At 40.3% G+C, this 17,621-nt stretch overlaps 1 protein-coding gene across 4 annotated transcripts in view; it reads right to left on the reverse strand.

The window, feature by feature from the left end:
- Positions 1–491: 491 nt before the first annotated feature.
- Positions 492–17,621, reverse strand: part of ATOSA (atos homolog A) — an 89,561-nt gene continuing 72,431 nt past the window's right edge. For all 4 annotated transcript variants that reach the window (XM_090028677.1, XM_090028678.1, XM_090028676.1 and 1 more), the window contains 5 exons: positions 16,365–16,473; positions 13,352–13,510; positions 11,486–11,554; positions 8,708–8,907; positions 492–1,100 (listed from right to left, as the gene is read on the reverse strand). In XM_090028677.1, coding sequence (XP_089884803.1) covers positions 947–1,100; positions 8,708–8,907; positions 11,486–11,554; positions 13,352–13,510; positions 16,365–16,473 — 691 coding nt within the window. In that variant the 3' untranslated portion in view covers positions 492–946. The remainder of the gene's footprint in view (positions 1,101–8,707; positions 8,908–11,485; positions 11,555–13,351; positions 13,511–16,364; positions 16,474–17,621) is intronic.

A 17,621-nucleotide genomic window follows, 5' to 3' on the forward strand; every position in this document is an offset into this window, starting at 1 on the left:
TTCTTCATCTGAAAATAAAACCAAACTACAAGTTTCATAGTTTCCGCATATATTTAGGATATAAATACTAATTTGTTTGCACAATACATCTTTTTTTTTTTCCTTTTAAACACAATCTGAGAAAATCAGGTATGGGAGAGGAATTTTATGTGAAATGTTTATACTACTAACTAGAACAAAACAAAGCTCTTGGGATTGTGGCCCTTAAGTGAAAAAAAGAAACAGAGGGAGCAAAATATGAATTGGGTCAATGTGGGTCAATGAGTTGAACTAGTGAGTAGCTAAAACACATTCTGCTTTATGATTGTAAAGAGACGTTAATAGAATCTGTGTGGAAAGCAATGAGAATGAGGTATCATCAAGAACTAGAGCATTAAAAACAAGAGGAAATCCACATGCTTGCCTAGGATGATAATGTTATGGAAGTTCAAAATTCCATCCTCATTTTCAATAACTTAAATGAATATCACTTAAAAACACATCACACAGACTTAAAGACTTCTGTATATATTTCAGATTTCAATATTATTAATGCCAAAAATACATAGTATGATTTTACATAGGATTTATGCTACATTAGAACACTAAAGACGAACATCACTTGAGTATTAAATGAAACATTAAATATTAAATAACTGAAAAATAAAATAAAAGGTGTAAACACTAAACTAACTTGGGATTTTGCTATTGCAACACATCCAATGAAGTGGTTTTAAACAGTACAAAAAGATTAGACATAAGTATGCTTCCAGTCTACTTGGAATACACAAAGCTCACTCAAGAAATCTTTTACAAAACTGGTCCAGGATCATAGATGAGCCTTGTCTCTCACTTGAGCACTATTTTAATTTCTTTATGTATTGAATTTTATACTGCATTCTATGCCAATCTTTATTCTTAGACAGCAATCCAATAGTAAAATGAATACTTCCATTTTCATTATTTGCTAACATCTTGGTGAGAATTGAGGGTTTGTTGGAGATTCAGTGTACGATTTGAGTTCATATGCAGCGCCACTATCAACTTCCATGGACTTCCGAGAGAACAGGAGCCGTACATCTCTGTGGAGGTAGATCTTTCCAGATTTAGAACTCTGGAACCTAAAAAGCAATATTTATACATTGTAAATATTTTCTTTTAATATTGACTAACTGCTAACTATCCAAACAGATTAATCGTTCTCTACCATTTTTCAAGTATGTAAATTAAAGGAATTAAGGCCATGAAGTGTTTGAATGTGTTTACACACACGTGTGCGCACTATATATAAAAATATATATAAATAATAGGCAGTAACTAGTTAGAGTTACAAAATGAAACTGTCCAATAATTAGATTCAATATTCTTGATCTTTTGTTTCCATTCAGTGAAATCCTTAGGAGAGCACAGGGGACAAAATCCTGAAGTGCAGTCTGACAACTACTGCACAGCCACGTAGAAAAAAAGTAATTAATGTGGGATGTTAAAGGTCTGCACAGAAGGTACTCATGCTCCACATGCCATGGAACCAAGTACTGCACATTTGAAGTGGACTACTGCTTGACAGAAGACTGTGTGATGGGAACACACCTAAGCAGCAGCTTCCAAGTCCAGGAACAGTTAGAACCAAATACGTAAATAGGAGTATTTTAGTTCATTCCCCAACCTTCTTGCTTATATTCACTACTGAAGATAAAAAGTGGATGCAAGTTTTAGCTTCTAGACGCAGCCAAGTTCATTCCTCAGCTTCATCCATTTAGAACCATCTGCATTAATGAATTTACACTGTGCAGCCATTAGACAAATCCAAGACCCAGGAGCTCAGTATAGCACAGTAATGTCCAGCGCAGTACAAGAGGAGCGACATGTGGAGTAGTGGGGGCGGGCACTGCAGTGGGGGAGAAGGGGCACCCGCTGCAGGGTAGGACAGGGTAACACATGGTGCAGTGTGCAGGCATGGGATGCAGGGTGGGAGCACAGTGCAGTGAGGCATGCAGTCTGCCAGGTGTGTGGCTGGGGGTGTGCAGAAGTTGGAAAATTTTCCTCATCCAGAAATGGCAAATTATATTTCTGATCAACTGAACTTAAAACACCTTATGCATACCAAAATAGTAGCAAAGTGTTACAGTTACTATGGGAGCCATAACTGAACTTCCTGCTACTAGAACATGCAAAACCTTTTCTGTTAACCTAGTTACAATGGGGTTTTTTTTGACCTTGTGATTTTTAGTAACACTTCACTTAGTGGCTACAGTGCAACTGCAATTCTACATTCATATAAAATGAATAAGGAATAAAACCAGTAACTACAGATATGCTTTCACACAGAGTGGTATTGTAGACAGCCAAAAGGGTGAACACATGTAAAGTAGCAGATTCATCACAGCATAACAATGTGTGTGCAGGAGGGGCTGAGAGGAAGAGACAGGATGTAGATTAGAAACTCACCGTCTCACAACTGCAGAAGGGGCAGTGAAGCAGAGCAGCAGGTAGCTATTCATATATAAACAGCATATATTCATCCTTTTGACTGCTCTCAGAGGTAAACTTAGCTTCCCCTCAGCTGAGACTCCTCACCAGGATGCCAGAACTTAAATACATCATTATTCAGTAGCAACACACAGGGGGTGCACTTGCATCCCCTGAGAGTGCTGGTGCACGTCAATAGCTAGCGTTCCCGGGAACAGGAGGACAGGCAAAAGTGCTGGTGCCCCCCCCCCAACCTCCCCAAGAGTGCTGGCTGGGGGTGGGGGTGCCAGAAGCAGTCCCCCCGCAGCTGATCATGTTCACCTGGAAGTGCCAGCAGCACACTGCTGCCATTTGCGGGTTGTCGGGATTGGCTGTGGGTGGATTTCCCCTAGTTGCTGACTGTCTGCTGGGGGGGCAAGAGCCCCGCCCTGTCTCAGGAGGTACCAGTCGCACATGTCTTTATTAACAATTTATAGTGTCATGAGCAGCATGCATGGTACTTTATATGGGGGGTAGAGAGAAAGTCTCTGCCCTGAAGAACTTCCAATATAATCATGAGAAAAAAAAGACACAAAGAAAGATAACCTAGAAAAATAAAAGGGAAAGAGGAATAAAAACATACTGTAGACCACACTGAAGTTGCTTCCACATTCTAGTATGCACCATGTTAATACCTGGCTTTAGTTTTTCAGTATTATATTGCTGTTTAACAGGAAATGAAGGATCTTTTATTCAGAGATTGAGGCAATGGTGAGGTGACTATTTAATGGATTAAAACTCAGATGCATCAGATGTGAAAGTATTCCTGTAAGGTAGCTGTGTATTCTACCCTTTTACAGATGAAGAAACAAAAACACCATGATTGTAGTCTATTTGTTCCCTCATTCAACTTAGTGCTTTCTGGGAGTAAAAATCTAGAGGATGTCTACAGAAAGAAACTATGGCATAATTTTGCTTGTCTGAAAATGCCATTCCAACATGATTCTCACTTCCCTCCTACCTGCGCCTCCCCAGAGTTCCTGCTTTTACCTTATTCCTAACTTTTTTGGGGGGGGAATTATTTTTAAATGGTAAACTAATAGGAACTTTCAGAGGCAACATTTAACCAAACCCTGCAGGGTTTTGTGCCCCTCTTCCCCCCAAAAAAGTCAATGAGATTCTATATTACTTGTAAACTTTAGAATACAGAAAGAACAGAGAAGACTCTGGATATGTTGCCATACCTCCACAGCTGAGTATCAAGAATAAAACATTTTATCTTACAGGTTGAAAGAACCACATAGGATGATTTGTATAGGTGTAACTCACAACACAAAATATCCTAATAGAACAAAACAACCAGCATCCAGATCAAGAAAAAGACCGACTGTGCAATGCTGAAGATCAAAGAGGCAGCTAGGTCTAATAAAGCAGTAATATTGGGTAACTTCACCTCTCATCTATAAATGCATCATATCAGGACAAGGTTAAAGAAAACATTTCTCAATATCTTAAACAATTACGACTAGTTCTAAGGCATACAAGAGGAGAGGGCACTCTCAAACTCATCCTGATTAATATGCAGCTCAAGAAATAAATGATAGGTTTAGCTATTAAGTAACACTAGCCATAAACTAATTAAGTTCTATGTAGTAATGGGCAGGACTGTAACCAAAAGCTAGAATGATGTCCCTAAGCTTTAGAGAGGAGGGTTTGAACAGAGAATTAAAAGATGAAGAGCTGTGGGCAGCTTACTCCGTAACTGCTCATTACAAGGAGCAGCTGTATCTCTCTGTGAATCAGCCAATACTAGGCATTAGCACAGGTAAAATACTAGCCTGCAAGAATCCTCACTTTGATCTGGATTAACAGTTCTTATATATTTTATTGTTCTAATAAAAACCACTCTTCTTGGCTTCAAAGTTGAAAGACAGATATTTTAAAAGGGTCCTATAGTGTCTCAATTGCAAATGCTACTGTAGTTTTGCATATGGAAGAACTCTGGTCTGTGGAAACTCCATCTTTTGGTGTTCATATCTGCAAATGTAAATAGTTTGCATGTACACCTGTGAGTTTCTGAACACAAAAATATGGATATGAAAAATGCCTGAACAAACAAAAAACCCACTAAACCTAGTTAAGAACAGATTTTGAAAATCTAGTGCTGTGTCAAGTTTTAGCCTTAGGAAAAGATTTTTCTGCTGAGTTACCATCTCTTGAAAAGAGGCTTTTATAATGGAAGTGCTGGCACAGCCTTAATTAGAGCCTCACAAACAGATACTGCCATAGAGAAGTTTGTAGTTCTATGACTCATGTTTTTTGAGCAACAGGTACATTTTAGCAAACAAACTTAATTTATTTTCAAATCTATTTTTACAACTAAGAAAGAATGAAATATTAAGTTCCAGGTCAATGTCAACTAGGATGACAAAATCAGTGTTATTAGTCTATATAAACATCAAAGGCACATATATGCACACATTTGACTGGATCTCTTATGTGTACACAATGATCCAGAGGCTTGACAGTGGCCTATTTATATGCACAGTAATGTGTGGGGGGGGGGGGAGGGGGTGGCAACCATCAATCCTCTGGATCATGGTATACATATAAGAGGTGTAGTCAAGTGCCTGATGAATCTGTTTGTGGCTGAAGAGCCCAATTTGAGAGTGACACAGCTTGCTATAAGTTTCACATATCCATATGTTGTCCGATTTCGAGTCCAAGCCTACACTTTTTTCTTTCTCACTTTGCTTCCATCCTCTGGATCAAAGTTGCTTCATGGTGAGCTGCACCTAGAGCCAGATGTTCCCTCCAGATCAGATGGGATTCTGCACACTCCTTTCAGTTTTTTACATTGATGTTGAATTACTTGATATCAATTTTTGTACACATTGTGGTACTGCCATAGAGGGCTACCCTGCTTTCTAGAGCTGCCTTGAATCTCCCTATACAAAATATTCTTGGGGATATACTTTCCACCCATTCTTCTGACAGCTGATCCATCACAACCTCCTCTTCTTTATAGTGGTTTCTAAGTGTGTCAGTTCTGCAGACTGCAGTACCTCCGTGTTTGGTATTTTGTATTCTGACTTCATTTCCAGCATCTTACATAGACATCACTGCATAATATACGTACACACGCTACACAAGTTGAACAATAAAACTACTACATATATAGGTTTAAAAACAAAGATACTGTAAAGATGACAACTACTATTTAAGTTGTATTTACACTCTTCCATCTCAAACCAGAGGATCAACTGGCAGCCAGTAAGATCCACTAGTCTGAAGTAATTTATACCATTTCTCAAACTTCTTTCCTAGAATCAGTAGCTTAGCATCTGTCAAAGCAAGGATTTTAATTCCTCCTCCCCTCTCCTAGTTCCCATGCATTAGTTCAGCATGTAATATAAAAATGTAGTCCTCTCATCTAGGCTCAGCTCACTTTTTCAGGACTGGGCCCAAGAGGGAGTTATTTTTGGAAAAAGAGCAAATGACACAGTGAGCCAGTTCACCCTAGACTAAAATTTAGACCTGAAAATAAAGTTTGCTAGTTTTGTTCAATTTTTGCACTTCAAGATACTGCTACACAATCTGGAATGATTGTCAGCTTCCTTTCATAGGAATGAGATTCAAAGGAAGGCCAGGCTGGAGCAGGTTATATAGAAGGTACACATAAGAAGCTGTATGGGAAAGCCTGCTTGGTTATTAAGCAGAGACATTCATAAGCATTAATTTAACAATAAAGATAATTGAACAAAAGTTCTATCAGGAAGGGGAACCTCTGTTGCTTTTTTTATTCCTTTGCCTCATCATGACTCTCGTGATCAGGGGGCAGAAGGGCAGGGCCTATGGGCAGAGGCTACGGGACCTGAACCTGTTCAGCCTCCACAAGAGAAGGCGGGCGGGGGAGAAAGGGGGGCAATCTAGTGGCCTGTTACAAACTAGTCAAAGGGGACCAGCAGGCACTGGGGGAGTCCCTGTTCCCCTGAGCACTGCCAGGAGTGACCAGGAATTATGGTCACAAGCTGGCAGAGGGTAGATTTAGGCTTGATATCAGGAGGTGCTACTTTACTGTCAGGGCAGCTAAGATCTGGAACCAACTTCCAAGAGAAGTGGTGCTGGCTCCTACCCTGGGGGTCTTTAAGAGAAGGTTAGATGTACACCTTGCTGGGGTCTTTTGACCCCAGTACTCTTTCCTGCCATGGCAAGGGGTCGGACTCTATGATCTGCTCAGGTCCCTTCCAACCCTAGAAACTATGAAACTATGACAGGGTCACAAAATGCTTAGACGCAGCAGTAGAGGTGGATGTCATTTTCTTGGACTTTAGCAAGGCCTTCGATATGGTATCTCATCCTATTCTCATAAAGAAATTAAGAGGCTGTGACATAGATGTTTACACAGTGTGGTAGGTGGCAAATTGGCTTAGCGGTGGCACCCAGAGAGTGGTGCCAGTATCGACCTGGAAGGATGTGGGTAATGGGGTCCTGCAGGGTTTGGTCCTTGGACCTGTACTCTTCAATATCTTCATCAGTGACTTGGGTGTAAGTGTGAAGTGTACTCTGTCCAAGTTTGCAGATGATACTGAATTGTGGGGTGAAGTGCACACTCCTGAGGGTAGGAATGATTGCAGGCAGACCTGGACAGGTTAGAAAAAAGTGGGCAGTACACAACAGGAAGCAGTACTACAAAGACAAGTGTAGAGTGCTGCACCTAGGGTGCAAAAATATCCAGCACACCTACTGGCTGGGAAGTGACCCTCTCAGCAGCACAGAAGCAGAAAGGGATCTTGGAGTCATAGTGAACTCCAAGACGAACATGAGTCGTCAGTGTGACAAAATCATCAAAGCTAACTGCACTTTATCATGGATCAGCAGACGCATGACAAATAAAACCAGGGAGGTGATACTTCCACTCTATGTGGCATTGGTCAGACCACAGTTGGAGTACTGCATCCAGTTTTGGGCACCGTACTTCAAGACGGATGTTGATAGACTCAAGAGGGTCCAGACAACTCGTATCGTTGTGGGCTTACAGAACAAGCCCTATGAGGAAAGACTGAGGGATCTCTTTAGCCACCACAAGAGAAGGCTGAGAGGTGAGCTTGTGGCCACTGACAGAATTCATTAGGGGGATGCAGCAACGGATCAGAGATGCTCTGTTCACCAGAGCACCTCTTGGGGTAACAAGGAACAATGGTCACAAACTGACAGAGAGCAGATTTAAGCTAGATATCAGGAAAAACCTCTTCACAGTAAGGGTGGCCAAAATTTGGAATGGACTTCTAAGGGAGGCGGTGCTCTCCCCTACCTTGGGAGTCTTTAAGAGAAGGCTGGATAGGCACCTGGATGGGGTCACCTGACCCCAGCACTCTTTCCTGCCTAGGCAGGGGGTTGGACTCAATGATCTGTCGAGGTCTCGTCCAACTCTAGCATCTATGAATCTGTTCCTTAAATTGGGTCTTTAATTGCAGCTTCACAGACTAGAGGAGTTAAAGTGGATACTACATTGCTCCTTTTTAGAGATTTTATGTTGTCTTACTAGCAATTATAAATTAATCAGGTATTATCAAGTTAAAAAGTGTAATCTAGCTATCAGCTCTGCTTTTCTAGTTGGTCTTTGCAGCCCCAAGTCTGCAAATGGTACAAGGACAAGATCCATCAAAACCAGCATCCAGCTGGGGGACAAAGATACTGTAAAAACCAAAGTGAGGGATACTTGCTTAAATCTCTGTCTCATTCAGAACAACAGTGAGAGTATGCAGTTTCAAACACTACTACAACAAGTCACTCTAAAGATCTTTTACAAAGTGATGGAGTTATTAGTGGAAGTGTAGGAAATGTGTAAACAATTGAAACAGACACTACATTTTTAGCAATAGCTTGTCAAGGACCTTTCGCAGTATAACCTAAGCAGGAAATGTTAAGTTCTAGTCCACATGGGATTCTTACTAGCTAACCCTCACCCATAGGATACTTCATTTTTCCACTTGTGAATAGGTACATAAATGAAGCAACTCCACATGAAAGGGAATGCCAAGAAACAGTCTTAAACAAAAAGTTTCTTTACAACATATTATTTATGTTACTATTTATTACTATTACATACTATTTATTATCTTTTTCCCAGTTTTTATTGTTAAGTACAAATTCTGGTTAGCAGACTCAGTTACAAGCATAAATTGAATTTCACATGGCTGGCTTGCAAAGCAATTATGGAAGTGACAGCTTCTTTGTGAAGCAACCAAATTATTTTGCTTTACTCTGAGAATCTTACCTCAGATGTATGAGGTAGCGTAGTAGTCTTTCTTCAGTCTGTTGAACGTTTTCTTTATTGACACTTCTCTTGACTTCTCGTCTTACAGGAACAGAAAATGTCCTTTGCCGTAGGAATGTCTGATGATTGGCTGGCATCTCCCTTAAGTCATAGATCACCACAAACATCTTCACCACAGTCTTATTGGGGTTAAATAAGGTCTAAAAAGGTAAAACAGCTGCTTTAAAAACAGAACTATTTTAGAGAGCAGCTGAGTACATCAGAGATAGCAAGATATGAAAACTTAATTTTCCAACAAATAATAATGGTTACAGATTCACTAAATGCCCCCTCTGTCCTTTGTCCCATTTTACATAGGACATTCACTCAAAATATATTAAGGTTTAGCTTGTACTTCAGCTACTACCAAAATTAAATGTCCATTTCTTTTCTTTGCATTAAAAAGGTGATCATTAGCACAAATGTAGTACACATTAGTACTTTCATTCTACAACTGTAGCGATTATAATATTTTGAATTAATTTTGGTTCATTTCTGGTATTGGTTCCCAGCTTATACTCTTTTCTGGCTATGTTACCAAGCTTCCAGTAATAACAGTAGACCACATTCTTATGTTCCAAAACCAAACTGAAAATTTTCAAATTAGTTAATCACTATCCTAAACTGAACTTAAAGAAAGATGCATAGTTTGGTTTTAGTTGTTAGTTGCTTCAGTTTCTAATCTCAGGAGAATAGTAATTCAATACTTAAATTTAATAATGAATATTTCAAAAAAATCTAGAATATGTTGCTTAGAAATAACAAGGTTTATGCAAACAATGGGGGGGGGGAAAATCAGAAGTCACCCATTAGAAATGTTAAAAACTGGACTAGAATTTTTTCCCCCAAGGTGCTAAGCAAAAACTAGCACAAAATTTAGTAATCTAAGTTTAGGCTACTACCAGCAGACTCTCTTGGGAAATTTACATTCTAAAACTTAATGCTTATTGCCAAGAGTTACTAGCACAAACACATTTGTGCAATTAAAACAAGTGTTACAAATTTTTCAACCCAAGCCTCTAAGCCAGCTATTTTTTTCCACCAGGAAACTCCTTAGTGCAGGTGGTTTTGCCTTACCTATACCTGACATTTGACACTCTTCCAGAAAGATTTAAGGCACAGTGCAAAAGCATGTGCACAAGGACCAATTCATCCTCAAGGACGCCAACTCAATAACATTAAATAATTTAAAAAACCCCAATCCCTCATTAACCTTCTTGGTTCAAGTAAAATCACAGTCCCCCACCATCCCAGCATTTTGCAGCCCTGGGCTGGGCTGTGCAGTCTGCTCCAGGGAACAGGGATGGCCCTGCCCCTCTGCTCTCTAACTCAGCAGTGAGTGAGGGCTGGCTGACAAGGAGGTGGGGGGAGCCCAGCTGGGGAGGCAGCCCAGTCTGCAGGAAAAAGGTGGGGGAGGACTGCACCCTCCAGGCAAATTGCCTTTGGGTGGCTGGGGCTAGGGAGGGGGGGGTTAAACACCTGTTCCTCTGCTCAAGCTTATTGCTGGTTGCAACTGTGGACCACAGATCCCAGAAGCACCTGGAAAAAGGAACAGGAAGTGATGAGCAACCCTGCAGAGTCCTGCTGCTATAAGTCTGGGACTGCAAATCCCAGACACCTCAAAGGCAGCAGGAAAAGGAAGTGAACACACAGCTAGAGAGCTGTGCTCTAGCGCCCCCCAGCCTCTGGATTGAGTCACTGCAGGCATGTGCCTGCATTTCCTGAATCAAAGGTAAATGTTTGGTCACTTCTGTTTCAATTTATTCTGTGCAGCTTAGACTAACCTGCAAAAATTGAATCAGTTCAGCAGCCTAGTTTCATAGCTGGTAGGGTCAGAAGGGACCTGAGCAGAGCATCAAGTCCAACCCCCTGTCATGGCAGGAAAGAGTACTGGGGTCAAATGACCCCAGCAAGGTATTAATCTAGCCTCCTCTTAAAGACCCCCAGGGTAGGAGCCAGCACCACTTCTCTTTGGAAGTTGGTTCCAGATCCTAGCCGCCCTAACTGTGAAGTAGCGCCTCCTGATATCTAACCTAAATCTACCCTCTACCAGCTTGTGACCATTATTTCTAGTCACTCCTGGTAGTGCTCGGGGGAACGGGGACTCCCCCAATACCTGCTGGTCCCCCCCAGACTAGTTTGTAAATGGCCACTAGGTCCCCCCGCTCAGCCTTCTCTTGCGGAGGCTGAACAGGTTCAGGTCCTTTAGCCTCAGGCTTTTTGACTGTCTGTACTTAGCCAAGGTGATTTTAATGTGTTAGAGATTTAAGAACACTGAGTTTTAGCCACATCAGTATGTACTATAGTAGTGGAAACTTTTCAGTTACTTGTTTTCATATAGAGTCCATACATTTTATTATTTGCATGCACATGTAATGCATATAACGAACCTATAGAAGTCATATGGAGGCCAGTTTGAGCTCACAAAGCTTATGTTATATCTCTCTACCTACTTTGGTTGGTCTACATGGTACAAATCTATCCTGCCTTTGATAATGATCATATACAAGGTTCCTACCAGGTAAGTTCTCAACAATCCCCTTGTGTAATTCTTATGGAGCGCTCAAGGACTTAAGAACATCAGAAAAGCTCCTCTGTGAAAGCTTAATGTTGAAAACCAGAAAAACTTTTACCAGACTTACAACCTGTTACTTACCAGTGTGGCAGGGACAGCAAATGTTTAGTAGTTTGGTTTAAGGGAGAACAATTATTCCAACCATGTGCTCTAAAAATACCTACCACTTGTATTGTTCCTGAAGGAGGTACCCGATAACCCCTTTTACCAAGGGACTCCAAAGTAATCACACCCTTACAAGAAAGAAAAAAAAAGGAGACAAGTTCAGTAGATCGATCCAAGAAATTAGACATCAGAATGCTCCAACCACATCATCACACACATTGAAAAAAATGAAACGGAGACTGTAGTTAAACGAATATGAAGAGCAGAGGAGGCTACAATGTACTGAAGATACAGTTCAAGTCAGTAGCAAGGATTTTACTGCTTAATGATCTCCCTGTTTACAGATGTATGAAACAATCCACATTTTTATCTGATTTTCTACATCATTTTTTATTAGAATGCAAACACTTATGTTTAATGGAAGTTAAGCTTGTGGCAAGATACATGCCCTGCAACCAAAATCCTAAAAGACTGGAAATAAGGAGGTAAAGACTGCCCTTTTCAGTTTTATGTCACCTGTAATTACAGCAACACCATACTTCAACCCACTTAACACTCTTGCTTCCACCACCAGACATCAAAACAAAAGACACCCCAGCTTCAAATCTGTACTCTAATGCAAAACAGTGATCCCATAAGCTTTTGTCGTATGAGCAGTTCAACATATCTGACTGCCTCACCATTCCCTGTACTGGGACATTTTTTCTTCATTAGCACTGTTGAGGTTACCATTACGGTTTTGCGTTGGAGTTCAAATATGATGAAACTGCAGTATGCAATAATCTGTGTGCACAGATAGAGACATGCAAAATAGAATACCAAAGCAAAAATAACTACAAGTAACATTGTGGATGATGGAAGCTTTAGGTGAAGGTTGTTCTAGTCCTGTGATATAACTGCAGTATTGCATGATTTTTATGCCCTAAGAATGAGAATCAGAACCATGAATCCCAGCTAATCAAATAAACAATGTTATTGTAACCATCCCTGGAATTTCACAATCTACAGCATGGCCTGAGAAACTATATGAAACAATCCTACGAAAATGAAAAATAGGTGGTTTGTTCCTCCCCTCATTTCTGTGAAAACATAAAAATATCCCTCAGACTTAAAACAAAACAAGCCCTCCCACATGCGTACACAAAAGCTGCTTCAACTTTACAAAGCATTCATTTTATTCTCTTTTATTATTAATTTTGTTTTAAAGCTTTCCCAAATTGTGTTAGTAAAAAAACTTACATTATATTTAGAGTTTAAGGACTGAATTTTTGGGAAGGCCTATAGGTTCTTAAAATGCTATGTATTTTACAGGGATGTTTAAAGTAAATGCGTACTATGTTCACTCAAATTTCTTTTTTTAAAATTAGATCTTTCATTCAAAGTTGTAATTATTTATCTAGAAGCTTATAACAGCTTGTGGAAGGCCACTAGGTTTCTGCACAAAATTACAACATAGCAGGAAAGATTTTAAGGTACACTAAAATCATACTGTTTGCATAGAAATTCAGGGCTGATTGACTTTGCTGCTCACATTAGCTGGTATTTGAGTCAAAGAAGAGCTTCATCAACTTTTACCTCCAAGGAGTATACTAGCAACTGTCTAAAGCTTGTGGACAATATGCATATATTAGCCCACCAATGGGAGTGCTTAACTTTATTGATTGTTTGTACCTGTATATTTTCCATCATAAAATAAAAGCTGTGGGTTATAAAAGTTCAAAGTTACAGCTGATCAACTCTGTGCTCACCCCAGGAATTATATGGCTGCATGTTGGATTCAAGTGTAGCCTGAGGGGTAAATATCACTGCTTTAGACATAAGTTTCTTATAAAGAGCTATTCAGATTCTCTAAAATATGCATTAGATTTCTGTGGAAGAAAATAAAACTCCCCCCCCAAACAAAAACAAAAACAAAAAAATATTACCATATAGGGGGAGGGTGCATTATCATCTGAAACACTGTAGAATGACACTTCGACTGGAAGTGTCATGTGAGTGGGACAGAAGACTCCACTTGCTCCCACTTCTGCTGTAAAACCATCAACAATGCCTAGAGGGTCTAAACGATAGTTCAAGACAGACTCCTGAAAGACAGAAATGGAAACCCACGCTGGGTTAGAAATGCAATATACAATATAGCAATATAAAAGATATAGCAAAAAGTTACTGTTAGACTTTTCTGTAACCTTCATGCATATAAAGTTATCCATCATACTATGATCTTTCCTAATATATCAGACTTAGTTTGGTTCATATCTATACATATCATGCTTGCTCTTGCATAAAGATCATTCCTTTATGAGCAAGATCATGCTTGCTCCTGCACAGAGAAACATGAACGCATGAAGATGCTCTACGCCAGAGGCGGGCAATTATTTTGGGTGGAGAGCCACTTACTGAGTTTTGGCAAGCCATCCAGGGCTGCATGACAGGTAGCCAAGGGCAGATAAATATTAATTTTCTAAATTTTAGGGGCCCTGTGGGCCAGATAGAATGGCCTGGCAGGCCGCATCTAGCCCACGGGCTGCATTTTACCCACCACTGCTCTATGCAGAGGTTTGATACCATTCCAGCTCTTGCACTCATAGGGATAGGGACAGTGATTCTCAACTAGGGTGTTGTGACATGTTGAAATCCCTTGAGACACTTTCAAGGGTACTATGGGGTGCAACACTGTGTTAGCACTGATGGGTGTGCAAACATGATCCACAAGTTAAACCCAGAAATTTCAAAGAGCAATCCAAACATTCTGACATGTGGTGGTCTTGGAGGTATTTACAACAGAAAAATTACCAAAAAACCACAAAAAAGTAAGAGTCAGCATTTTCCCTAGGGCGCCTTGAGCCAACAAGGGGTGCCTTGAGTCTAAAAAGATTGAGAACCACTATTCTAGGACAGCCTCCCACTCTAGGACATTCCACAAACTATGCACATGCATATGACTGCTTCTTACAATATATAGTGGGAAGTACAGAGACATGACCAGGAATTGTGGTGTCATGGGTGCAGGGGTGGGGTGTACACTAGAGAGTCTTAACTTCCCTGTACATGGGCTGCTGATGCTGTGGCACAGGCTCCCTGGGGGGTGCCTTTTTGATGTCCCCTCTATATCAATGCTCAGATCTGGTGCTCCAGTCACCCACCTCTAAGTACTCTAAGTCAGTAGCTTTAGTGGGTGATATGTGAATAAGAACTTTAGTGGTTGGTCTTTTGTGAAGCAAGCTGGGCAAAAATCACAACTGAGTCAAACATGCTTCAAGTTTTTAAAGGTGTAGCTGAATGGCACTGTTTAAGAGTAAACACTCAGTCCTCAATCTTGCTTCCACTGCAGCCTGTAGTAAAACCCCATGTAAATCTCTATAGGAGCAGAACATGAGGTTGCCATAAATAAGGTAATTTAGAAATTTTATTAAAAACAAACTGCACATTTCACACACAGAACTTAGATAAGACCAGTGCACTCAGTAGCTCAGCACATACGCGAAATTTTGAACTAAAGATTTCTGAAATGAAGAGCTAATGCATTCCCAACTCCTTGTGCCTCATTCACACTGATGATATCCAATCTACAAAACCTTTTATAGCATTTTAAGTAAATAGTTAAGACATGTCAAATGATTATAATCTAGTTCTGGTTGTTTTCTTCATCATCCTAATATTACATGCTTGGCAACTGTTAATGCTCTGGATCATGGCATATGTGTAAGAGGTTTATGAGACCATCACACCAAGCCCTTCATTCAGCACCATAGGTGCTGATTTTTATTTTTGCTGGTGGGTGCTTGCAGGCGTAAAAAAAAACAAAACGAAACAAAAAACCCTGGTAGTTTACTTTTAACTCAGCACATTCCTGTGCATGCCCAGAAGAGGCAGCATGTTGCTTCTACCCGTCTCTTCAATCTCTGTAAAGACTGGGCACTTCAATGGGGCTTTATTGGCATTTTATCTAATAGCCGATTGAATCAGCTTTAGCTCAAAGTGGCAGAAAAGCCCACTGAAGCACCCAATCTTCACAGATGCTGAAGAGCTGGGTAGAAGTCATGTGCTGCTTCTTCTGGTAACCTGCAGTTTTTCCTTTAAAAAAAAAAAAATTATCTGCAAGCAGTTCTGTGGGTGCTGAGCACCTGCTAATTTTTTTTGATAGGTGCTTGAGCCCCGGAGCACCCACGGAGTCAGTGCCTATGTTCAGTATGTATGTATAGGCAAGAGTATAGAGAAGTGCGGAATTTGCTACCCCCCCACCTTAAAACCACTGAGACAGAATCCAAAAGACAGACTGAGTCCAGATGTTCAGTTTCTTGATGGTTACTGCTTCTTCCAGAGAACAACAGATTAGAGCTACTGCTGATGCCTCATGCCTTAGTAAAGGCACAGTTGTTAGGGTGATGTCCCTTAGCCTTTTCCCAACTAAGCAGTACACGCAAGGCAGTGGGGGCTAGGTTTTTGAGGAACACTATACTTGCCTTACTCTGGAGACATTGCAGTATTTTATATGAGCTACCCCACCATGACTAGCTCCACTGTGTTGCCACCTAGCCCTCCAGTTGGATGCAGTGTATGGTCTTACCCAGGACCAATCTTAATATGAATACCATTAAAAATTGTCTTACCCAAATTAAGTCAATGGACAGCCTCACAAATTGACCTAAATGGGATCTAAACTGAGCCCTGAAGCTGGTATAATAGAAAACCAATTTCTAATTACTTGCTTGGGCCTCAGCCCTTTCTGATGCGCTCCTTGAGGTAACAAGTTTTTTAGGAAGCAGGAATGCAGCTTTTGTAGTTGAAGAGTAGAACACAGACTTTTTGGCTCAGTATAAAAATGAACATGATACACAATAAAACCGCAGCTAATAAGTACACACAAATAAGTAGTCGTTAATAAAGAAGTACATCAGAATTATAAATAGTTTAGGATTTTTGGACAGCATACTGTACCTCAAAGTTTCCTAGAAGACTAAGACTTGTTATGGGTGGAGCACTGGAACTCAGAAATGATTTTCCATAGACATCTGGATCAGTCTCTCTGTTTATACATTGTTGCTGGCTATTTACAGAAAGCATAAGTATAAAAGCATTCAAACAATTTGTTCCCCTTTTCTGCTATGGATATAAATACATGCAAAGAAACCTTATTTGACATGTTGCAAAGTATATCCTAAAAAAAAATAATCATGGTTGAAGCATTATATTGATTGTGTTTTTTAAGTGAACTGCAGTGCACACCGCTTTCATAATATGTACAATAAGAGACTGATGAGAAGACTATACAAATGTATATTGTCCATTAGCTCCATGAGTAGGAACTCTTGTATGCAGATGTTTACTGCTGTAGGTCTTGAAATTTCCATTATCAAGCTCCCACAGTAGCAGGTTTTTACATTATCCACAACAGTGAAACAGAGATCTTAAGTGGGCCTTTTACTTCTAGAGGATTTAACCTTGTACCCATTGACTTCAGTACAAAGTTTCACTACAGAAATAGTGATCTCATCTCTCTTACCTTTTTAAAGATTTGGAAAATGTACATTCCAAAGAAAGAAAGAATACTTAGGAAATAAAAGGAATCAGGCAACCAATATCCTTTCTTTAGCTGATGATTCAACAGTGTCATCAGCTAGAAGGGGATAAGACCCACTAGTGTTTTGGTAGTTTTGTACATCTTCATGAATGCAAAGCAGCCATAAGCTCATTCCAGCATAAACAGTCCAAAAAGGCTAAGAAGGAATGCAACTCCGGCCCCATAAAAAAGAAGACTGACGAGATGACTGGCTCTTATGATGAGATGACTGGACCTGTGGATGCAGGAAGAGCAGTGGACGTGATACATCTTGACTTTAGCAAAGTTTTTGATATGGTCTCCCAAAAAATCCTTGCAAGCAAGCTAAGGAAGTACAGGTTGGATGAATGGTCTGTATGGTGGACCTATTTAGTCTGGAGAAGAGAAGACTGAGAGGGGATTTAATAGCAGCCTTCAACTACCTGAAGGATGGTTCTAAACAGGATGAAGCTATACTGTTCTCAGGGGTGGCAAATGACAGAACGAGGCAATGGTCTCAAATTGCAGCTAGGGAAATTTAGGGTAGCTATTAGAAAAGCACTGGAATAGGTTACCCAGAAAGGTTATGGAATCTCCATCCTTGGAAGTCTTTAAGACCTAGCTAGACAAAGCCTTGCCTGGGATGATCTAGCTGA

This window comes from Crocodylus siamensis, chromosome 15 (genome assembly GCF_052110815.1).
Source record: "Crocodylus siamensis isolate JL-2025a chromosome 15, ASM5211081v1, whole genome shotgun sequence".
NCBI classification, from domain to species: domain Eukaryota; kingdom Metazoa; phylum Chordata; order Crocodylia; family Crocodylidae; genus Crocodylus; species Crocodylus siamensis.